The 25,148-nt window shown below is 39.1% G+C and overlaps 1 protein-coding gene across 2 annotated transcripts in view; it reads right to left on the bottom strand.

Moving 5' to 3' along the window:
• The window catches only part of mtor (mechanistic target of rapamycin kinase), a 114,486-nt gene extending 96,340 nt beyond the window's left edge, over positions 1 to 18,146 (bottom strand). Inside the window, exons 1-18 of one of the 2 annotated variants that reach the window (XM_044211706.1) lie at positions 17,989 to 18,146; positions 17,390 to 17,532; positions 16,992 to 17,100; positions 15,572 to 15,804; positions 11,559 to 11,759; positions 11,291 to 11,425; positions 10,936 to 11,211; positions 9,788 to 9,896; positions 9,296 to 9,479; positions 8,804 to 8,932; positions 8,309 to 8,553; positions 6,002 to 6,211; positions 5,542 to 5,747; positions 4,487 to 4,609; positions 2,632 to 2,715; positions 1,696 to 1,788; positions 1,211 to 1,345; positions 422 to 551 (exon numbers count right to left, since the gene is read on the bottom strand). In XM_044211706.1, coding sequence (XP_044067641.1) covers positions 422 to 551; positions 1,211 to 1,345; positions 1,696 to 1,788; positions 2,632 to 2,715; positions 4,487 to 4,609; positions 5,542 to 5,747; positions 6,002 to 6,211; positions 8,309 to 8,553; positions 8,804 to 8,932; positions 9,296 to 9,479; positions 9,788 to 9,896; positions 10,936 to 11,211; positions 11,291 to 11,425; positions 11,559 to 11,759; positions 15,572 to 15,804; positions 16,992 to 17,100; positions 17,390 to 17,518 — 2,731 coding nt within the window. In that variant the 5' untranslated portion in view covers positions 17,519 to 17,532; positions 17,989 to 18,146. Of the gene's footprint in view, positions 1 to 421; positions 552 to 1,210; positions 1,346 to 1,695; positions 1,789 to 2,631; positions 2,716 to 4,486; positions 4,610 to 5,541; positions 5,748 to 6,001; positions 6,212 to 8,308; positions 8,554 to 8,803; positions 8,933 to 9,295; positions 9,480 to 9,787; positions 9,897 to 10,935; positions 11,212 to 11,290; positions 11,426 to 11,558; positions 11,760 to 15,571; positions 15,805 to 16,991; positions 17,101 to 17,389; positions 17,533 to 17,981 lie in introns of both variants that reach the window. The other variant, XM_044211707.1, reaches the window with a different exon arrangement.
• Positions 18,147 to 25,148: the final 7,002 nt, after the last annotated feature.

Consider the following 25,148-nt stretch of genomic DNA (forward strand, 5'->3'; position numbering starts at 1 on the left):
AGCCCTGAATCATCTCACGTGACACTACTCGGCCAATCAAATCTGTGCATTGTGACTCAACTCAGTGAGTGAGATAAACACACAGTCTGTGTGACACAGGGATAGACAGGATGAGAGACAGTCAGATAAATAAGCAAGTTTTTGACGGTATTTAAAATCATACCTTCGGGATTTTTAAATACCCTGGTATACTGTAATACCTTGATATCACCTAATCTCACACAGTGAGATTTTAAAAAGGTTTATGTTGATTTGGAGACTTTCAAGCTGTTGCACTGAGAATAAAATAGTGCTGTAACTTTAAAGAACACAAATAAAAAGTTAAGCTAATCCACATTCTGACTCTTGGTGAAAAAGTACAATACCAAATACCAAAAATGTTCCCAAAACCTTTGATTAGTAATTGTGATCACTGGCCTACCTGAATCCTGACTGGACTTGGACTCAGAGAGACTGACGGCGGAGGCGTCTCGTGACTGGTCAATCATGCCGATGTTCACCTTGTGCTTGTAGGGATCCAGAGCTCCGAGAAGACCCAGTACACGGATAGCCTGTTGGAGATGCACAGCACACACACAGTTAGCAATTTTCCATTGAATTATGTTTGCCTCCACTGGAACACAAGTCTAATAGTACAGAAATCTTCATCAAGACTTTTGGACTTGATTTTTATTCGACTAACAATGTTTAGAAATATATCTAAGATCATATTCTAAGCATTGAAAAAACTAAGCCATTTTTAAAAACAGTTACAAAGTGCTATCGCCTCCTTATAGCTCAGAAGCTCTGTTGAAGTAGCATATTTAGACACTTATTGGCAAGGACAGGATTTCCAATTTATTAGAGATAGTAGATCCACGGGCAAGAGTTGCCAGAGCCAATGTCCATGTGCCACACACCATACACAGAGACAATGCACTCTCTGAGACCCACATTATGTAATAGGTGAGGGAAGAACCAATTATCACTTACATCACAGCTCACGTAGGAAAAAGTTCCATATAACTATGGAAAATGTGCATAACCTCATATTGTATGTATTCATGTGATTATAATTCACCATACCTTCATTTGTTTAGCATATGTTGACAGGTAGGGTTTCTGGCCTCATGATGAGTCACTGAACGACAGAGTTGGGTTCACATTGCTACTAAGAAAACTGTGGGGAAAATTAAGGGTTAGGAGCCAAGATGGAGGCACCCGTGCATACCTCTCTCCTGATGCCCTGGTTTTGTTCCGTCTTGAGGAAGTTGAGCAGCACCTCCAGAAGGGAGGGGTACTTGCGGTAGGGCTCCACTACATAACCTGTACTAGCCACCTGCTGGCCCAGAGTCCACAGCGCCACCTGGTGGAAAGTCAGAGGCAGATTCTCTTTGAACAACACCACTGATAGAGAAGAATAAAGCATAATGTTTGGGATGGGTTTTTTTTTTTTTTTTGCATTGTTACCCAACCATCCTTGTAATAAAATGTACCTATTTTACAAACAATGCTACAAATGTTACTTTACACAAAATGCTTTCTGAGTTACTTTAAATGTTTCCAGAAAGTATAACTATAGTTGTGTTTACTGAAGTAGATGTGTATTTACTGTACTCAAGAAATACATATTCTTCAGAACTTGGGAGTAGTGCTGAGAAAGAGTAAAGAAAAAAATTAGACCAGATAAAGAAGATACTCATTTTCTTGACGTACCTGTCGTTTGGCCAATGAGGAGGAGTCCTGCAGCATGTCCATAATGATTGGAAAAAGCTCATCCATCCACTTCCTCATCTCCAGGCCACTCACCTGACAGGGAAGGCATATGAGAACCAATCAAAACTGAGGAAATCTCATAATCTGTCCAATTTCGTGTCACTAAGATCTTCTAAAATCTAAAAGGGACTGAATAATTACTTTTTACATTAAAATGACTAGTGATCCCATACCAGTTTCAATCTGACCATATCAAACCATAGCCACCTACACCATGTGTAGAATTTTGATGTTACTAATGCATTTGTCAAATTATTCTGATGGCAAGCTTTTGTTGGTCTGTGAAAATTAGTGCTGTGTTGCTTTCAGTTCATTCATCTCTTTGTCCCAGGGTCTTTTTTGATACTACCAGTACAAGTTACCAAAATCAGATATGTTCTAATTCTACACACAGGGGCTTTAAGTTTGTATACAATTTTTTGTATGTAAGTTGACATAGCATTTAATTGCTCTCGTCTGTATTCCCTACATTTTCTTGTGTATTCCTGTGCTGGTTCCTGGGCAGCTGGGCTTCTGCCTCTTCCTGCACTGACTCAACCATGAACACTTGGTCTACCTGAGCATCTCCTGCACTCTGTCTGAACTGCAGAGTTTGCCTGCCTTTAACTGTGCTTTCCTGACTCCTCTGTGGGGACCATCGAACCACCTGGACAGGGTGGAGCAAGACACACATCCATGGGTGGGGGCTCTACCCTGCACTTTCCACCTCAGAAAAAGGACAAGCTCAGATTGCTTGCATTAAAACTGTTAAAGACAAACAATTCTGCTCAGATGTATTGGGTTTCAATCAGCAGCAGCTAGAGAATAAATATGATACATAGGCTAATACTGTCCTCATAAAACTTCAAGGAATTGAAACATTAAATCTAGCCTTACCTGAGCCAACTCGCCAATGGTCGCAAGGACACTAATGACCACTCCAGGGTTGGGGTCTGGGTCTTTCAGTTTGAGGATGAGAGCCTGCAAAAGTAAAGATAACAAGGTCACTTAACCCATTGAACCCCAGTGCAACTCTTAAATTTCATAATCAGAAAAAAAATTATTTGAAGAGCTTCAGGAAATTAGATTGTAATGGACTTAAAAGAGGCCTGCAACGATTTAGAATCAGAATCAGCTTTATTGCCAAGTAGGTTTACCCATACAAGGAATTTGCTTTGGTATTTTGGTGCAAAACAATAAACATAGTAGAAATATAAAGAAAGATAAAGCAAGTACTGCAGGTCAAGAATTATAAATATAAAATTGATTGAATAAGATTAAAGAATATAAAAAAATATTCTAAGAAAATAAAGAATATGTACAATATGACTTATTTAAATTAGCAAAATATTTACATGGGAATGTGCAAAAGCTTACAGTATGAGTATACTGTACTATTGGGGGGGGATCAGTGTCAGTGGGGGGTCCCGGGCATTGTTGATGAGGCCAGCTGCAGACGGAAAGAAACTCTTTTTGTGGCGTGCCGTTTTGGTACTGATAGGCCGCAGGGGAGTGTCTGAAACTATTTGTGCCCTGGGTGGGAGGGATCAGCCACAATCTTTCCTGGATTTAGCATTGGACTCATGATAGACAGTTGAATAAAAAGCATCAAAATCATTGCAGCAGAACTAGATATCGAACAAGATATCGCCTTTTTTTATTTCACGCATTCTTCTTCCTGGCACCTACATTACCCACAATGCAATTCAACCACCAACAGTTTGGTCGGAGATTCGGGTGTGTTATGCTAATAGCATCTAATGTAGCCTCGAGCTGGTAGCCTCAAGTAGAGATGACAAGTGGGCTACAGAGGTCTGGTCAGCTCACTTCTTTCTAAAGCCACACCTAGGCATGGGACGATATGAAAATTTCATGTCACAATTGTCCAGGCCTAAATAATTGCGATTCACGATATTATCCCGATAATCATCAAAATATGCTTAAAACTCCTAAAATGTCCCTAAAACGCACTGGAATCACTTTACCTTATATTTTGTTAAGAAACAATATTTTTATTGCATCACAGATAGGACACATCTTTTTAGTGAAAAACAAACAATCAAACAATCTTAAATAAGGTATCATAGGTCCCCCTGTACAAATAAAGGATAAATAAATTAATTAAAAATAGCAACATTGTGTGTCTGTTCTTTTTTACATGATAATTCCTGTATTTTTTAAATCAGGCTCTATTTTTCACATATGCAGTAGTACTCCCCAAGACATGTAAACAGACTTTGATGTGTAAAATCGGTGGAGTTCCCCTTTAAGCTTTTTTTTTTGTTTTATTCAGAGAAGGTCTACTGAGTACACACGCTCCTCTTAGGTAACAGCCTGGTTTACACTCATACGCCTGCACAATGGAGAAGTAGCACAGTTGTACAGTACAGTTAAGGATGGGTTCCATATATGGCCGTATGAGTCAGGGGGTGTTGGAGACTAGGTGCGTTCCAATACCCATACTACCATACTATTTAGTATGCCAGAAAAAGATTTAGTATGTTCCAATACATAGTATGTCAAATGCAGTATGCCAAAAATACCAGGATGTCCTACTGCATCTGGTTGCATTTTGCAGTATGCAAGCCAGCATGCTTTTCTGGCTATTCTGACCTACAAGATGACGAGCGGGCTACAGAGGTCTGGACGTCTGGAAGAGGTCTGGAAGTCTACTGAGTACACATGCTCCTCTCAAATAACAGCATGGTTTACACTCATAAGCCTTCACAATGGAGAACTAGCAGAGTTGTACCTTGAGGATGGGCTCCATATATGGCCGTATGAGGCGGGGTGCGTTGGAGACTAAGTGACCAAGCATACGGGCGCTCTGCTCTTTGTTCCTGCCAACACCACTGTGCTCCAACTCTGTTAAGATCTGCAACAAAATTCAAAACAGAGTTAAGTATAACACACCCACTCTTCTATATCTGGAATAAATCTTAATGAGGTTAACTCATAGTGTACATAATGGTGTTACGGGAGCAGGGTCTTAAAAAAGAAACCTTTACTAGATCTTATAGAGGAATACTTGGAATTTTTAAGCTGTGCATAATACCATGGCCTTTGCTGCCCTCTAAAGGTATCAATTGAAACAACAGACAATAAGTGATCTTTTCATAGATCACATGATCACATAGGTCAAAATCATGGTAAAAATCTAAATATTGCATTTTTATTTAACATCCATTTACAGGAATAACCAAACTGGAAACCACGTTAATTCATTAATTTAAAAAAAACTTAATTTCACCAATGTCTTGGACAGAATGTTTTTATGATTTCAACTACTCAAGAAATCCTGAATTTAATTCAAAAGGCAGGCTAAAAAGTACAACCATCAAAAAAAACAAAGGCTCTATTTTTTATTTGATTAAAAGCCCCTATGGGGAGATTTTTGAAGTGATTACAGCATATTTCAAATTATTCGGATGACCTAAGTTTTTAGCCAAGGAGGCTTTTTGTTCCTCCATGCCCATGTTGGTACATCGCCATGCCTGCAAAAAACCTGACTGGACAAACTGTTACCCTGAACTGAAATTTAAAAAAAAAAAAAAATTGTCACTTGTACTGCAGCTGTTAAACATCTGCTGTTGACCTTTGTGGACATGGAAGCTTACCAAATTAGGCGAGAAAAAGAAAATGCCAAAAAGTGCCAATAAGTGACAGTAATCAAATGCTGGTTCTTACAAATTGACTGAGGAAGACTGTTTCAATGTTTTTTTTAATTAACCACCAAACACCCTTGATGGGTAAAAAAAATCCATATAGGACCTTCAACCCAATAAATCATAGTTGTGCCTCTCCTACCTGGATGAGCATCTTGCGTAGGAAGGGCATGACAAAGGCAGGGTTCATGCTGCTGAGGCGTCCGATTGTGCATATGGCCAGCTCTCTGATCTCAAACACCTCATCATTCAGTGCAACAAACAGCGCCTGCAAGTTCTCAGCCTGGGCAAGGTGAGCGTCAAACCGCTCATCAAGTGATGCCAGCACACAGTATCGAATGTCTGGATCTGCAGGAGAACAAGGACAAGAAAAAGTCAGACATTTTGACTCTTATTACCTTTATCATCATGTCTCTTGGGCGTGTATTCCCATGCCACAAATGCAACATTTATTATAATCAAATGCTGATTCTTTCAAATTGAGTTGAGCACTTTCAGAGAACTTGATACATTACTATCAATTAAAAAACAAACAAAACTCAATAAATCCACATGGTACTACTACCCCTTTCCTCCCCCATTTTTATTCTTTCATGTGTTACCTGGGTCAGTGATGCCAACAACTAGCAGCTTGCTGAGCACATCTGCAACAACCTGCACAGCGGTCTGGCTGACAACATGGCCACTGATCAGGTGGATGGAGGGAGTAAGGAGGCGTGAGCAGGTCCGAGCTGCCTCCATCCGGATTTCCTTGTGTTCACTGTTCAGGAAGTGATCAGCACAGTGGCGCACAAACTGGGTGAGGGAGTGTCCTGGTGAAAGAACAGAGAGTTAGAATAATCCCTCAACTGGGAGATTTGGCTTAACAACTACTTTTTAGACAGCCATAGGGCAGGTTAGGGCAGTAATACAGATAATTGCATTTTTTAATGCATGTATAAAGCTTCAATTAACAATGACTTGCTTCATCCTGTATTTGTAGTTCTGCTTTTGTGAACACACCATTAGCTTGAGGACTCTTTCCGGACCATTTGGCTTATTTCAAATCGGTTTGGGATTTCAAAACTAGACTCTGAAGACGTCTGGTGGTGCTGCAGTGCGAGTTGGTCAACAACTTGTATTTACAAGAAGAGCCAGAAATATTCCATTACCCATACTAACGCCTATTCAGTTTTGCAGTGTAAGCCCAGCTTGTTTTTGCACCGAAAGGCAAACCTACCCCACTGTCCACTATGGGAGGACAACATAAGACTTTGAACATTAATTATTTCACCCTGGGCTGCTGTATGCACCGTACTGCTGGAAAATATTAACCAAGTCAACTTGGTGACAAACTGAATACAAGTTCTTTTCATCCCAACCTGATTTGAATTTCCCTTCAAAATGTCCTATTCAAAGCATCAAGGCAGCTTATTACGATTGACATTCAACAATTCCTGTAATAAATACAAATCTTATTTGCATTTTGTGCATGGATCTAGGTAGCCTTAAGTGTAAAAGTAGCTTTTAAAATGCTATTTACTTTAGAAATACATACAAATTCCTTGCACTGTAAATATATTACATATAGTGTCGACAGCCACTGCAGTGAATAAAAACATTAACCATGTGCATCCCAGATTCTGTTTATACAGCTATTTCAATTTCCTTTTGCTAAAACTTCTTCAATAACATTCTTCACCTAAAAATATAAGGCAATAACTTAATTTGAAAGAGGAATAAGTTCAAAACAAGTCTTACAAGTAAGTGTCTAGAACTATCTAGTATTTTGATTCAGTGGTATGCTGTCTGTATGGGTCCGGGCCAGAGAACAGCTGGACACCCATCAACACAACTGCTTCAGCCATTTCTGCAGTTCACTTAATCATTTCTTACAGGATTTCTTAAATCTATTTCTTAAAAAATAAACTTAAAAATAAAAGATGATAGTCCTGCTATAAAGCTGTGTCTTTTTTCAGATACCTTCAGCTGAGACATCACTTTGATAAACATATTAAAACTACTGGAGAGAAGGGAAAAGACCTGATTAGAGTATTCATTGATGCATATAAGGGTAACATTAACAGAAAACTGATTTCCAGGTTATATTTATGTTTACAGTTAGATAGGGGACTTTCAACAATGTATGTAAAAAAGAGGTGGGAAAAAGAAGCTAATATAAAAATGAGCGAAGATGACTGGTCAAATATATGCAGGACATTATCTACCACCTCTAGCTCAGGTCTGTGGAGGGAATTCACCTGGAAAAACATTTTAAGGTTCTTTATAACCCCTAATATAAAAATGGCACAGAGTAACAATCCTGAACATGGTCAGTGTTGGAGAATGTGTGGTAGAGGTAGTGGTAATTATTTCTTCGATAGAGGTGGTGAAGGCAATTAGGTCAATATTTGGCTCAGAGCTCGAGTTTAATTTCAGTGTTATATATTTAGGAAATCTACCAACAGGGCTGAGAAAGTCAGTTAGATATTTGTTACAAATACTTTTAGCAGGTAGCAAGAAAGCAATAACCAGGAAATGGCTATGTAAAGATTCCCCGACAATTGCTGAATGGATAGAAATAATTAAGGAAATTTACGTTATGGAACGTTTAACTTTCTCTTTGAGACATGCCCAAAAGAAATGTGAAGCATATTGGGAAAAATGGATATCTTATCTGAATACAAATTGAGATGTATATGTCTTTATTTATGTATTTTTATTCATTTCTTTCCCTTTTCTTTTCCTCTTCTTATCTGTTTTATTTGATGTTGAGCACTTATGTTAACCTATGATGTTTTTGCCTGATGTCCCTTGGTCTGTCTGTCTGGCTTTTTTTTTTCTTTTCTCTTTTTTTTCTTGTCAAAAAAGAAAAAAATAAAGTTTAAAAAAAAAAAAAAAAAAAGCTGTGTCTTTTGCAAGGTTCTTACCTTCAAACTCAAAGCTTCCCAGTGTGCGTAGGGCCAGTGTGATGCTGCCTACGTCACTGGCCTCGGGGATGTTTGTGAGGCTTGGCGAGGCCAGCTGGTGAGCCAGGCCTTTGGGCATGCCGGGGTGACGCAGAGGCTTGTGCATCAACACCAGGGAAAGCATCTTCAACAGACCGTCCTGGATGTCCTTCTTCAATTGGGGGATTTGACGGCTCAGGTCGTACAGCACCGCTGTCAGCGCAGGACTAGATGAACAGGACACAATGGACAAGCATCCCCATATCATTATAATTGCCATCTTTAGATGAGGACAAAGAAGTCTGTTGTGGTGTGTTTATCAACAAATATAACATTAAAAATAACAGTATAAACCAAGTCAAACTCTGGATTTAAATCCTGCTACTTGTATAAACCCAGCCCAAAAAATACAATCCATGCAATTCTAAAACCTTCTTAATTGAATTATTTAGCATAGTGGTGAAGCCATTGTTCTACCTGAGGCCCACAGCCAGCATAGGCTCCAGCAGCTCCTTGATGTCTGGTTGGATGCTGGGACCCATGGCTCTGGAAAGCATGCTGATACAGGTGAATACCGTGGCGTCCACCTGCATGGTCTTCTGCCTCCTACACAGATGGAAGACCGGAAAGTGAAAAAACACACACTAATGCTAAGTCTCTTTTCCTTTCATAGAAAGTATCCCAAAATGATTTTTAAACCACAGAGGAGATACAACCCAAAATATACATTTTAGAGTTAGATTTCATTTTTTTTATTAATAGAGTCAAAATTAAACTAGCCCTTAGAGATTGAGGAGGGTCTCAAACAATATAGGACTACCAAAAACTACAATGATTCTTAAAATATGTGAAGCAACAATAGCATAATGACAAAAAAGTGATCACAAACTGTGTAGTAAGACAATAACTATTAAAATAAAACAGGATAAAAAATTACGTATTAAATCAATCAATATCAATATTACTGACTTGTGTGCAAAGTCCTTGGGTGGCAGGGCAGCCTTGATAATTTCAAGGACCTTCGAGAGGTATGGCTGGATTTCTGCCCTGACGGCCACTACCAGCAGCCCCAGAGCCTGGAAAGCTGCAGTCCTCTCCTTCTCCTTCTTCAGACAGCCCAGCAGGTAGCCCATAGTGTCTGACAGGTACTGGTCTGCATAGTGGGTGGAACAACAACAGCACAAATGGTTAAATGCAGATGTACAATAGTAATTTGTATAGGCTCCAACACTTTAAATCAACTGACTGGGAGAAACTATAAGCAATTTATTAGGGCAAAGCCCACTGAATACAGGACAGAGACCCAAAAGTATTGGTCATGATCTCATTACATTTCTTATCCATAACCACCACAAAGCCCAGTGGATATAGTGATGGGAAATAATGCATGGCTGCATGTTGCTGTATGAAAGATAGATTCAACTGGATCTTGGATTACTATCAAACATTAACTAGTCCCACCTGTAAAGATATGTGCCTGGAAGGCAGCCAGGCGTGGAAGCAGGTTGAGGATGGTCATCTGGATCAGAGGGTTTTTACTGGTCTTGTATTTCAGCACCCACCGACACACCTGGGCAAAGCACATAATAAAAGCTTGTATCAACTATTATTTATGTGGTGCTGAAGTAGATCCCCTTTTTGGAACTAACTCTGCCGTGGAGCCATGGAGTAGCAATGTTACTTTGCATTCAGCCATGCTTGTTGTTGCTGTGCATAACGGTATGATGTCATTACTTCAACAAGACGGAATATCGCCATTATCATGATATGAATCATATTAAAAATTATCATATATGATCTGGCACACCACTACTTGCTAGTCCTATAAACCAGTTTGTATTTGGCTATCTTCATGGACTATTGGGTACATGAAACTCCTGGACAAATCTAGAGCTGAAAAACTAATTTAAATATAAAATGAAATAGTTTTTCTTGTTTTCAATTTGTTGTCAAATATACTTTAGACTACTTTTTTCACCTTTGTACTAAGTAGTTAATCTAAGACTTAGCAGCCTGTACTAGCTACCAAAACAGAGTGCTGGTTTTAAGACTAAAACAAGGGCCAAAGAGTGAGTTTTAACAGTCAGCTTAACCACTGTTGAAGCAGTCACAAACTAAGATATTGATAAACAATCATATCATTCCAAACAAATATTAGGAGTGGGCAAAATAACACAAATACTTTTTAAGTGATGCATTCCAATATAACAACACTAAAATTCAAGCTTCATAATCATCATTTATTGCAGGGTTGCCCTACACCCAAAAACAACTCGCCCTAGCCCTCAATTCAATTTTGACTGAACCTTAGTGAAACACAAGCTAGTGACACAAGGTGGAGAAGAGTGGCTGGAGCAGAGTGGTAAACAGATTCCACCACCAGACTTTTCGTTTCATTTATGCTTTTTTTTTTTTTTTTTTTTTTTTATTGAGCTACCACATACATACAATCTGTGTGCAAGCCATAAAACAAAACACTAAATTAAGACGCAGGTAAAACGCATAGAGCTGCAGTGTTTGATGTCCTTCATTCATAATCATGCTTTTGATAAATAATATAAAAGTGAATACATACTTAAACATTATTCCATCACAGCCATAAAATCTACCTGGTCAAATCGCTCCTCCATCAGCTCACGGCAGTATCGACTCTCCACCAGCGAGGTCTTGGCAGGTACCGGTGTGGCTCCGAAGGTGAGGAAGCCCTGCGGCGTGCTGTAGCCCAGCAGGCCCAGGAGGGCATTGGACTGCTGTGGCTGCACAGACTGGAAGCTAGTGAAGGGTGTGATGTGGCGGGGCTTGGCTCCAAATCCCATCAGCTCCTTGCAGTACTTATCATGGACCAACTGCTGCTGTGTGATCTCCTCCATCTCCTCACGCATGCGCTGTCATAGAGACAAGACAGTCAGAGGAATGTTTTGTTTGTGGATGTGAGAATGTTTCCACAGTGAATTCAGCCCTCACCTCTCCCTCCATGCTGCTGATGCGAACCAGCTCATTCAGGATCAGAAGAGCACCGTGGACTCTGTCGTCACGATTCATCCCTTTCTCTTTGGCCAAAGTCTCATCGAAGCCTTTCTCTGCCTCCTCAAAAGTTTGCTGTTAAAAAGACGAACACTGATGTTGCCTCTTACAAGGACATTTTCCCCTGGCAAATATAACATGTACTAAGGAAAGATACTTCTTTAAGAACAAAAAATGCGATTTGCCACGATACAGTGGAATGTCTTACTTTGTACCACTGTGGTTTCTGCATTTCCTTGGTTTCCCTCTGTGTGGTGAGGATGAGACTGGCTCGCAGTGCAGATACAGCCCCTTCTCGAATGGCCTGCTTGGGGTCCCATACTGCATAAAAGATATTGTCAAAGAAAGGCTGCACTTGCTGAAAGAAGAAGGTTGGTGCGCTCACAGCCAGCTCCCTCAACACCAACACCTGGAAAAGACAGAATCATCATTTTATGGCTTGAATTTACTTCTTTACAGTGTTAATATATGTCAATATTGTGCTTTCAGACATCACTCAGCAGTTATTATATTATTCCAATGACAAAAATACACTTGTGTTATAAACCTAAGGGCAATCGGGCTGCAAAACAGGAGAACCATCAGTTGTTGCTGTTTGTTGGCAGGAAATCGAACACGAACAGACAAATCAAAACTTTAAAAGGTTAATAACAGCATTTGTGCCAATTATTTTGGTGACCTAAAATGTTTTCATTCCTCCTGCCGATGTCATTACAGAGGCAGCATGGATAGCTGTCCACAAAAATATCAGCAATCATTTTCCTATATATGGGGCCAGATCCTGACACGCTTTCTTGTATAACCTAAAAATTAATTCCACAAACTGCCCAAGCTAGAAAATCCATCACAAAAAAAGCAAAAATATGGTTTGATCAGTGTTTCTATTTTAGCATTATTTCTCCTGTGCTTAGTGTTTTCATAATAGACTCCTCAATGCATCAGAGAATAATTGCCAATAAGATAAACAAGGCGAGTGTAAGTGTGTCACAGAAACTTCTACTAATCCCTCACATCTACTGTTCAACAAGCACTGCAGTGAAACCAGACTGACAGTTAGAGAAGAGATAATGCCGAGACAGAGACAGGTCTCGATCAAAGGGGCGGGGCAGTGGCGAAACCCACGTGACACAGATACAGGAACTGGGTCTCAAGTGAGTCGACCCCTTTCTAAAACAACTCTAGTTTAATTTACCAACTACAAATCACATTTCATTGCTCTCCAATTGCATTTGCCGCCGCCGTCGATAACGCCCTTTGGAAACTAAAAAATGAACTGAGAGTGTCCAGACTAATTCACTGAGGTGGGCTGCAAAATTCCACCCACTACTCAGGCACATAAAATTACACTCACTGACCTCAAGGTGGCGCTGTAACAATCAAGTTTACATTTTGACAATTATCTCAAAAACGGTTTGGCTTGTCAAAATTCTTTCACCATTTTAATCTCTCAATTCATCTGCATCTTTGCTCCACTGTCCACTGGTCTTCTGCACTAAAAACTCTTCCCAATTTTCTCAAAATCCCATTTTCGACATCTCGTCAGAAACCGCTGGGCCAATCACCTCAAAACAGGATCATCTACAGACTTTGCAGATGTTAAGTTATTAAAGAAATTTAAATATGTCAATCCATTTCGATTATGCAAGTAATTTTCAAAAATTTGCAATAACTCATGAAAGATATCAACCTGAAAATTTGAGAAACATGTTGAGGACTTATCACTAAGCTTACATATTAAAGCACATTGCGCTTCACCTCTAGCTAGCACCATAAATGCAAAAAGTCTATATCTTGTTAACAGCTGCATGGAATCGTACAAAATTTGTTTTGTGTGATCTAGGGTCATGACTCAGTCGATGCATAAAATTTTGTGATGATTGATTAAAGTGGGCGTGGCTTATTACAACAATCCAAAATTTCCAGACATTTCGCATTCCAAACTTCAAAATAAATAAATAAATAAATATATAAATCACCCGTACGTCCTACAGAGATGAAATTTTCCACATTCACTGACAAAAGTCTGCCTCACTGCAATGTATGGTCAATTCAGAAGTCTGTTACTCTATTTTCTTTCAAAATATACCAAATCAATTAACATGTATGTATATCTCCACAAGTCTTCATTCAAATGCTACCAAAATTGACAGACATTCTTTGGATACTAGATATCACGTTTCAAATGGTGTTCAGATATGTCAAATGATGAGTCCACAGTGACATTCAGTGTCTTACTGTAATTAGTACTGTATGCACAACCTTTTATTTTTCACCAAATCTTTGATCAAATTTCATCCAAGTATTTCACAATATACCCAAAACCAGCAGAATGACATGTCATTTTCCCCCCAGAATTTTATCACCAACATTTCGACTGTTGTAAGCATTTTAAGTTTACAAAGCCAAAAATACCACAGTTTTGTACATGTGATGTCATTGCCTCAAGTTGTGAGAAGATGTGTAGAAAGCATATCTCCCCAGTGGTGCAGTCAGTAAGTCACCTTTTCTGGGGATACAAAGTTGGCCATCATTTGAATCTCTAAAATGTAAAATTTTGCCTTTTTTTTCTTAATTTTCGCAAAATCCTATTTTCAACATCTCGTCAGAAACTGCTGAGCCAATCGTCCCAAAACTTCAGAACGTCAGGATCATCGACAGACTTCACTGATCTTAAGATGTTAAAGAAATCTGTTTCAATTATACAAGCCAATCGTTATTTTTTTAGCAAAATAGCAACAAATGTAGTCATGAGAAACACTTCTTCACTGAAGGTCATGAGCTACATCAAATGTTTCTGAAAGTAGATTTAAATACCTCGACAGAGCATCAGCACATAGTGATGACCACGATGAATTATTTTAAAGAAAATCAAGAGTTTTGCTTCTTGCCAATTAAATAAGAAACAAGCATCCAAATGCTCGAAATCTGCTTAAGGCCTTGATCACTGCCACTTGCAACTATATTTATTTATATTCTATTCAGAAGAAATATTTATAACTCAAGTTTTTAATTTGATTTTCAGTTTTTTCTGTACATGATATCATTATATACAATTCAATATAAGCAAGACATTCTTGTTGCTAACTGTTACATGTAGAGACATAAAAGGGGGGGGGGATTAGAAAACGTTACTGGTTAGGAAGAGTTGTCATTAAATGTGATATGCACCCAAAAATGGTCACAGACAGGAGCTTTAGTTTTATTTCTACCATCTATCTTATTGAGCATATACTCATATGAAGATGTTTTTGTCATTAGGTTTGCCCAATATTTTAAATCTAGGGGCTTGGGGGGTTTCCAATGTCTAATGATTGTCCTAGCCTCTGTTATGATGCCTACCATGGGAGCTGAAAATTAACCGCAAATTTGGGATACTTGTGTTTTGTCACCTAATATAGCTGTGAAGATAACGGTAATGTCATCCCTACTCAGTTACCCAAATATTGTAGGACTTTTATCCACAAGGTTAGACCATTTTGCATTTCCCTTTAGCTTCCCTTATGTATTTCCTATTGCTGGACACAATCATCCACCATTCCTTGTCGTCATATGTGCACTTCAAATCTTTCTGCCATAATGTTCTCAGACTCAAACAATCATCGCTAAGACATTGGTTGGTTATCCTGTAGAAAACAAAAGCTCAATGACATACCACAGGTAGTTCGTAATAGTCAAGAATTGAATTTTCAACTTTGCCTTGGATCTTGGAAGTTATGCAGTCTCTTATTTGTATTTATTTCCAGAAGTGGCCCTTTCCCTTACTTTCTCACTATATCTGCATATGACATGAACACAACCTCCTCATACGGGTCACCAATGGTGTGTGTCCCATTCAGATTCCACTTACTCTATTCTATTTTAAATATTTGTACATATGTTCTATGTGTGTAGCGTGAAGGGGGCTACAACTTTAATTTCATTGTGCAGCCTTGTGTTGTAGAATGACAAATAAATGTACCTTGAACCTATAGTGGCATACAACAAAAAACACACTGGTATTCTCCTTTACTAGCAAAATTCAACACTGTCTCCTGAACAGCAGTGAGTAAGTTCTCCATCCAGGGAAAGCTAGACCAGTCACGAATCCTATTATTGCTTCATAAAGTAAAAAAGAAAAATCCTGAATATCCTCCCTCATCTCCACCATACATAAACACCACCAAGTGGTGGTGGTATTTCAACAACAAACAACCCAGTCCCTGGTGTGTTCTAGTCACTTACTGCAGCATGGCGTCTGCCTTCATTTCTGTCTGCTCCCAGCCACTCCAGGGCCCTCTTCACCTCGAACTCCACATACTCAGCAGTAAAGGTGTCCCCTGCCATAGACAGGTGGCCCATGGCTTTAGAGGCCATCTCCATCACCACAGGGTCGCTGGACGGAAGCAAGTTGCGCAGGTAGTTGGCAAAGCGGCTGATCCTGGTGGCATTGCCTCCCTCGACTCCAATCAGACTCACTGTAACAAATGATTGAGTAAGACTTATATACTATTTCACACATACACTGTGTATACTATTATACCAAGGTGAAAAAGATGCGAATCCTCTATGGGGTTCTGGGGGCATAGGGGAAGATTTTTTATTTATTTTTTTTTTTAAAATATCAGCTTTAAACTGTGGATTTAAAATCAATTTCAGCATGAGGATATAGGGAAAATCTAACCCTAGAATTATGACAATGCTATCAAAGCTAAACATCTTGTGTGTGGGGGTGTGAGTGTGTGCTGTTTGGTCAATTAAAAGACTTTTATAAATTGGTTTCACAACCGCTACAACTAAAAGAAAAACTGTCACAAGGTAATTTCAATTCAGCTCCTGTCATTTTCAGTGAGCTTGGCATTTGCCTCCTTCTCAAGCACATAATTAGGCTACTCTAACTAATGTTAACCTACATCATAAGTTAGGTCCATTTTAGGTAGGTTAAATGTCTATACCGTCTCATGAATTAGTCTCATGTTCCAAAAGCAAATTGTTTAATTACGTCGTGGTTATGACTGTATTAGTCTTGCTAACATTATCTTAGCAAAGAAAATAACGTAATAACGTTAAGTTGGCACTTTGGCTGAGGAGCTCAACTTATGTTGTACAGTCTATGGTTGTAATCGTCGGCAAAATGGTAACGTAAAACGAGTAATCCCAGAGCCCTAACGTCAGTAACGTTATAAAAGTGGAATTCTGAATAACAACTACGTTAGCTAACTCCATGGAAATAACGTAAACACCTAACTCTATATCCAAACTGTGATGGTTAGCGTTCGCTAAATCAAAACAACTCAAGCTTATCAGGTTACTTAAAAGTCCCAAGCTTAACATATCGTCATATAAGCCAATTAAGGTTATCATAACGCTACTGTAACTGATTTTTTAGGCAAGCGGGCAGTCAAAAACTGACCTCCCAGAGGCGGCCCTCTTCACTCTTCTCAGGTGCGTTGCACGTGCTAAGGAGTTGTTTTTTTTCAGAAGGCGTGGTTCTCATTTCATTCAAAAACGGCGATTTTCGCCAAAAGGTGACAAGTTTGCACCCCTGTTATACACATTTTCACGTGACATACATCCAGGGCTGTAACGTATCTCACGCTAATTCCACCGGACTTAAGTAAATCAAAAGTTTGTAAAATTTGGCATTTCAACGTTTATGGCTTACCTATGGCGAGAATCCCTCCTTTCTTCTCATTCACATCAGAGCTGGATACCAGCTCAAATATGTGGTGGTTTAACTCATCATAGAATGTAGTGGCTTCATCTTGGCTTAACTGTGGAAGACACAAAACCAGTATCACAAAAACCAGCGAGCAGGAAAAGCAAAATTGGTAACTGCAAAAATACTAAATGTCTAAAAAAAAAAATCAACAAAGTCTGGGAAAGGAAAACATTTCTTATGATCCCTGCACATATTATGTAATAACCAAACTGAAGTGTGGATTCATATCCACTCCTGATCACTCTACAGCTCTTGAGGGCAACAACACCCAGTCTACATTATATTGGAATGATATCCTCTTGGCATGTTTCTATTACGTCCATGTTCATTTTTTATGTTACCTCTCTGAGCTCTGTAGTCACATAGTGCTGCAGATCTTTGGCAGATTTTGCTCTGGTGTCTTCGTTTCGACTCTTCAGCCCACTTACAAACTGTTGCAGCACAGTGGCTGTGCCTGACATGATCACCATTTGGATGGCCTAATCTGCAAGGAGACAAATAAAATGGATATGCTTTCACTAAAATGTTCTGGGTTGTCAAAATAAATGCAACGAAGAAAAATAATAACACGTATAAATACCATACTTGGAAAGAAATAATATTTGTCCTGAGTTATTTACACGTCAATGTTGTTATAGCTGACGTTAAGGCTAGCTAACGTGTATGGTTAGCTAACGTTAATGAAACAAATTGTCAACCTTGCTCATTAGCAATATACCAACCAGAGACGTTACACTAAGCTAGAACGATAGCATCCTCTACACAACTAATACAAAACGGACATGTCCAAGTAGTATAGGTCAGGTACTGGTGATTCAGAGCCTCATGAGTGTATCATGCTGGTTTTGTTTAGCTAATGTTTGCTAGGTTAGTGCTAAAGTTAAGTTATCTAATGTAGCAAACTGTTAGCCAGATAGTAAAGTCGCTTCGTACCACTTACGTGCTTATATTAATATGTCGGCCACTTAATTGCTATTTGGCTCTTGCAGAATATCTCTCATTGTACGACTACCTGGCTAGCATAGGGTAATGTTAGCTAGCTATGGTATCGCTGAGTTGGACCGTCTCCAGCAGGTTACATACAGCAAACTTCACAAGCGTTAAGTTGCGCTGAGTAGCCTGCGCAGAGCTGCGCGCATGCAGCTCAGATGTCCTTGAGATACTGACACTTTACTTGAACATTTGTGTTATATTTTTAGACTTTATCCTTTATCTCTTTACATTCCAGAGAGGGATAAAAGTATAATATTTCCAAAGACAAATATTGTACGTGTTACTCACATAGTTTAAATCCTAACACCACCTGAAAGTGTCATGGTACCTTTTCAGGGCAGACTTATGAAAGGTACAAGTGTTATTGATAACATTAATGATAGCTGCACTCCATTTAAGTGTTCCACCGGCTCACTGGCATGGCTTTCTGAGACACTTAAATGCAAAAGAGCCATTATTTATGTTGTGTGTTGTATGTTAAGTTCTTTATTTGTCATATGCACAACAATTACAGTGAAGCAGTTGCTGGCAATGAAATTCTTGTTCTCAGGCACCCTCCAACAATGCTCATACAAAAATGTGCAAAAGAAAATCACACAAGAAAATGAGGAAAAGAGAATCTAAGACATAAATAGTGCAAAAGTTAAAATATAGGATATAATATATGATATATATGAAATTTAATAAAATCAGAATCAGAAATCAGAATCAGAATCAGAAATGCTTTATTGATCCCCAAGGGGAAACTCTTTTGCTACAGCAGCTCACTATCACGTCAGTGCACACAGGAATAGAAGAATAATACACTATAATACAGGTCAGAAAATAAATTAAGTACCAAGTGGGTACAAGTGTAAAATAAAATAAGTGTGAAGTACAAAGTGGGTTTACCGGTTGATGGTAATAATATGGTATAAAGTAATAGTGCATGAACTGCCAAGTTAAGTGTAGCTTATTTATAATGAGACACAGGACATTGCGCAATTATGTCAAGTATTGCAGAGATGTAATGATCAATGTCCAGTTTAATGACCTAGGGTCATACAGACTGACACTTAGAGGGAGGAGTTAAAGAGTTTGATGGCCACGGGCAGGAATGACTTCCTGTGGCGCTCTGTGGTGCTTTTTGGGGGGATGAGTCTTCCGCTGAAGGTGCTCCTTTGCTTGACCAGCACGTCATGGAGTGGGTGGGAGACACTGTCCAAGATGGCATGTAGTTTGGCCAGCATCTTCCTCTCTGACACCACCGCCAGAGAGTCCAGCTCCACCCCCACAATGTCACTGGCCTTACGGATCAGTTTGTTGAGCCTGTTAGCGTCCGCTACCCTCAACCTGCTGCCCCAGCATGCAACAGCATACAGGATAGCACTGGCCACCACAGACTCATAAAATATCTTCAGCATTGTCCGGCAGATGTTGAAGGACCTCAGCCTCCTCAGAAAATAGAGGCGGCTCTGGCCCTTCCTGTAAACAGCTTGAGTGTTCTTAGCCCAGTCCAGTTTTCTTGTCCATGTGTACTCCCAGGTATTTGTAGTTCTCAATAAGGTCCATACTGACGCCCTGGATGGAAACCGGGGTCACTGTGTGTGTCGGACCACGCTGTCCGACACACAGTGCTGCAGGCGCGTGCTGTGGTCTGCCATTCAGGTAGTCCACAATCCAGGACACGGGGGGGGGGGGCATCACTGCCAGCTTCTCCCCCAGCAGGGCTGGCCGGATGGTGTTGAAAGCACTGGAGAAGTCAAAACACACGATCCTCACCATGCTTGCCGGCTTGTCCAGGTGGGTGTGGATGCGATTCAGCAGCTTAATGATAATCTTTTATTCTTAGATTTAGTTTATTTTGTTTATATTTGCACTCTATATATTTGCACTCTTTCCTACTTTGTACTGTAACTGCTGCACAACAATTTCCCACGGGATAAATAAAGTACTATTTTATCTTATCTTATCATATGTACAGGTAGGAACAGAATATATATATATAATATATATATATATATACATACATACACATATATACACACACATATATATATACAGAGATGTATGTGCTTTAATGTGCTTTTCCTGCTATTATATGTCAAAATGTCTGCTGTGAAAAGGGTTTATAATCAAGGCTGGATTACCAGTGGGGCAAATTTGGCAACTGCCCCAGGATACCAGAACTCCAGGGGCCCTAGAAGCCTCAGGCTTACCAAGTGGTAACTGGTTTGTGCTAATTTAATCAAAATTTTGTTTAGGAATATGCACTATATGCACAGTATCAACTGGCATGATCAGGGGCTTAAGGTGGGTCCTACTTTATTAAGTCATTTTGAGCCCCTGTTTTAAAATGTGCTAATCTAGTTTTAAGACCTTCATAATTTTAGTTTTCTCTTTATATGTTGCATATTTCTAAATCAATTACCATACAGGCACCATACATGTCATCTAATATTCCATCATAGGACTACTGTACACATTGCGGTTAACTGGGGCCCAGCAGCTTATTTTTAACACAAGGCCCCCCTAGCAGGTTAATTCGGCCTTGCTAATACTTCTTTACCTATATGTTGCATTTGGAGGTCAGGAAAGAGTTTGAAAACTTTTTTCATCGTGAGAAGACATAGAATGAGATGAAATCATCCCCATAGGGATCACATCCAACATACACCAGACTGTCGAGGCAGTGCAACAAACTGAGTTGCAATGAATTTACATGCAGTCAAGTCCAAGTCAAAAGTTTTATTGTCATATGTATGAGAAATTTGTTATTTTGTACAATGAAATTCTTAGTTTGCTGTCTTCTGTGATTGTCATCCATAAAAAATACTTTAAAGTAAAATAACTAAATAGGAAAATATAATACAGAAAATAAATTTTTTAGACTATTATAAAAAATAAAATGAATATAAAAATAACAAAACTGTAATGTCCGGCATTTAACAGTAATAGAAAGGCAGATACCTGGTTACCAAAAATCCAGTTCAATTTAGCTGGTTCAATTACTGGAATCTGTCCAGTGTAAAGGATTAAAAAAAGATGTAAAACATGAGTTTGAATTGAAATGATTATGTGCATACCTGTCACCATTCATTATACGTAATGAGAATGTGACCATATCAAAATAAATGTTTACTAATACTAAAAGTATTACAAGCATGCAAGAAGTGTACATACAAAATGGCACTGAGCTTCTGCACTAGACATGAAACTAAATAAGCTGGTATGAAATGAGATAATGGCAATTTTATATATAATATAGGCTTACATATAATGTATGCATGTGTGGCTATGTTGTTGTTTTTTTCACTGTGAAAATCATTTTCAGCCTCAGGGGGGTGATATTGTCCCGGCAAACAACCAGCTTTTATTACTGAGAGGAACATATCTGACTACATACACTGAACAGTGACATTACCACAGTGCAACACACCAATTAGACCCATACCCTCTTATTTTCAGATGTAGGAAATTGGACCGTAAATGTCAAATTTTAATCATCAAAATTAACCATAATTACCATCTTCTTTTACATTTCAGCCATCATTATGTTGAGGTCATGGTATGCTAGATGTTTCATTTGGCAAACAAACATTCCACTCACTCTTTTAGTGACCCAGGTATACCAGTGGTTCCCAGCCTGAGGTCTGAGGACAATGAGTGGTCATATGGGAAGTTCCAGGAGTTTCCATGCAAAGGGGGGGGGGGTAGTTTAATTTCAAGATAAATAAAATCTGGCTATAATGAAGACTGATTTGATAAAAACTTTTACTGCTGTGACTGATTTTGTCAATTGTTGTTGACAGTTATAAGCATATGCTTTTCTGTTTGGAAGAGCTGGGTGTCAGCCATCTTTCAAGCTACCTGGCCACCTTCTCAACCATGGTTCACCACAACCACAGATCCTCCGAGCAACCCTAGTATCAACAGACTCTTCTCCCAACCTTACACAACAATGTAAAGAACTGATACTCCAGTTTTTAATGGACATATTTCATTGGACTCATCTACACTCCCAGCAGCCTGACAAGCGAAGAAGAAAAATCCATGACATTTCTTTTCATTTAGAGAACTAAAACTGTAGCTGAACTAAATTTGTTCTTCACAAGACCACCACTTAAGATAAAGGCCACGCACAAACATCTGGTTTTTATGTAGTCTTAAAATAACCTGTATTTGACTTCTATTTAATTTAGTTTACAATAAGAGTGTTAGAAGCCATTGCTGCTCTTAGTGAATGGCGGACTTGAATCGCCTTGACTCATACACAATAAAACTGACAAATTAATGGATTAATGGAAATTAATGTGTCAACTAAATTATACTAACTCTTACATTTTTATTCTGATGACAGCTGTATTCTGGTCAAAAAAACAACAACAGCTTTATAGATTTAAAAGAGATTACAATCAAAGTCTTTCTCCTAGGATTTCAGATTAATTGGTGTTCTTTTGCTTTTAAATAACTATTTAGTGTAGTCTTGTATATAGTATGAAGGTTTTTTATTATTCTGCGAGCATAAGCACATTATGATCGCAAGAAAGCGGGATCATAGTTTAATGGCAAATGTCATAAATGCACTTTTTTGTTATTGCAGATTTAATTGGTGCGTGCTTTGGTATTTAATATGCATAGTTACATAAAGTTTATTAAACCCCAATCAGGTTGATACTATAACCAGCGTGCAGCAGTGTGTGTCAGTGTGTATGCATCACATATGTGCAAATGTGTATGTTAATGTGTAATACTGCATGTGTGTGATGTGGTTTTGCAAAGGGAGGAGAAGCAAAAACAGATCCCAGCAGCCTTACAGCACTTTACATAGAGAAAATAAGAGGGTGAGGGAGTGAGTGGGTGGGAAATTAATTTTAACAACACTGACAAGGGGAGCAGATCCCTACTTTTACACCCAAGGGCCCCTCTCCCCCCTCTCCCTCTCTCAGGCCTGGCCGAGCCAGACATATTTCACTGATGAGACATCAACTCACTCAATCGGCAACACTCACCTTTGTTTTAGACATGTGCTTTCACTGGAGAGCTTTGTGTGTGTGTGTGTGTGTGTGTGTGTGTGTGTGTGTGTGTGTGTGCGTACGTGTGTGAAAGAGAGAAAGAAAGATGGGGGGGGAAGGCTTTTGGAAGATGAAACACATGAAGTCACTTGATTTCAACACACACATAAAACCTCTTGAACACCGCAAATGTATGCACACTCACAACCACAAAGGGCTCTTGTCCTAACAGGCAGCCGGCCTCCTCTGCTAAGTGACAGGCAGGATGTTGGGAGCACTTTCATCAGTCCAAGGCTTTGATTCCTCTGCCCTCGCTCGTGTTTATTTTCTGCTTTGCCTCTTCACTCAGCCGTGATTTTAAAATATTTCCCCTATGATGGAGCCTGTCATTCTATCTAGACTGAAGGAGGAGAGAGTGGGGAAGTTGTAAAGGTGAGCTTACTCCTGCACTTATTCCTCCACCCACTTTATTAATCTACCATCCATCCATCCGTTAATCCTTCTGACCTTCATCCTGTCCTCCCTCTGTCACGCACTTCTTAAATTTACCCTCCACCACCCCATGTTCTTTCCATTTCCCCAATTCATTCCTCCACAAGTTCTCAGGGAGTTTTGTTAAGCAGAAGGAGGGATTTGGTATGAGTCACAGATTCCTGGGCAAGGATTCATGAGGTAACATCTGCTTCTAGATGCTGGGGGCGGCTCTCATCCCCTACCTGGCCACAGCCCAGCACTATATCCTGGCCTGAATGCATCTACCCACCTGCACAGGCAACACACCTGTGGATGTCTTCAGTATAGTGCTTCCAATAAGGCTACTTTGGAGGCAAAAGTTGATGGTAGGCCTATCATTTTGGCTTGGCTACCATTTAGATGATTACTATAACTATACCTGAAAGTCACATATCTGATAGTTTATTTTGGTTTGAAGGGAACACTGAATTTAGTTTGTATGATATTTAGTGCTAGTTGGCATTCTACTTTTAAGATAGCATAGCCACAGCTAAATAGAACAATGCTTTCCACTAGTAGGGTCATCGATATTTCATTAACTTAAAGCTAATAGTGCAGCAAGCTTCATGTCATTACTAGCTAGGTCCACAACAAAAACTGAACTATGTAGTCAAATAGAATATTGGTTCTTTAATTTTTTATGTTTTCGAGGATTTGACCAACAGATCTCAGCTTCAATAAGCTATAAAATAAAAGCGTAGACAGGTGGTATTTCACTTATTAGAATATTGGCAAATGTTTGTTTTTTTTACATCCATGCTAATTCTATATTCATGTCATATCGTTCAGACTATTTTTATTATTATATTATAATTTGTATAATTTATATAAAAATATTATAATATTATATTTTTAAATATCATAGCTATGACAGATTTATTATCATATATTATTAACACACAGAAGTGTTAAACCTGTGGCAAAGGGGTTTTAGCCACCATGGCTGGCAGTTACATTGAAATATAATCCAAAATCAACACCAATACAATTCATTCAGCTAATCAAAAAAAGGAGACACACGCTATTTGTTTACAGCTGTTTTTAATAAATATGTAACATGGTAAAATTTGCTAACTTAGGCCTATACTATATGGGTTTCCCATTCCTCCCATTCTGCAAACATTTATGAATGCAGCATGAAGCCCAACCAGAACGTGATGCATCATTTTAGGGATAGCCATGGTACTACCACGCAGTCAAGCAAAAATGGTACCAACAGCAGTCTATGCACAGTGTTGGATGTTTAGTAGAAGAGGAGAGGATCACTGATCAGGGAATCTGTAAGATTCATAATGACTTATCAATAATCTTATGATATCCTTTTGATGGATACAGATGGGTCCAAACTTAATAGTCACAGTAAAATTAAATGATTAGATCATCTGGCTGAATTAAATTAGCATAGCTGGTCAGATGAAAAAGTGCGAGGCGGCACTGAGACAATGGGCTGTGCAATTAGCTAATGCAACTGGGCAGCCATTTTGGGTTGAACTAAGTCTGCAGAAGGGGAAGCCATGATGATGCTGCACTTTCTTGTCACATTGCTTAGTTTGTCTTCTGGCACAGTGTTCAGCTCCCTGATTTAGGAAGGGCAGCTATA

This window comes from Siniperca chuatsi, linkage group LG10 (genome assembly GCF_020085105.1).
Source record: "Siniperca chuatsi isolate FFG_IHB_CAS linkage group LG10, ASM2008510v1, whole genome shotgun sequence".
Lineage (NCBI taxonomy): Eukaryota > Metazoa > Chordata > Actinopteri > Centrarchiformes > Sinipercidae > Siniperca > Siniperca chuatsi.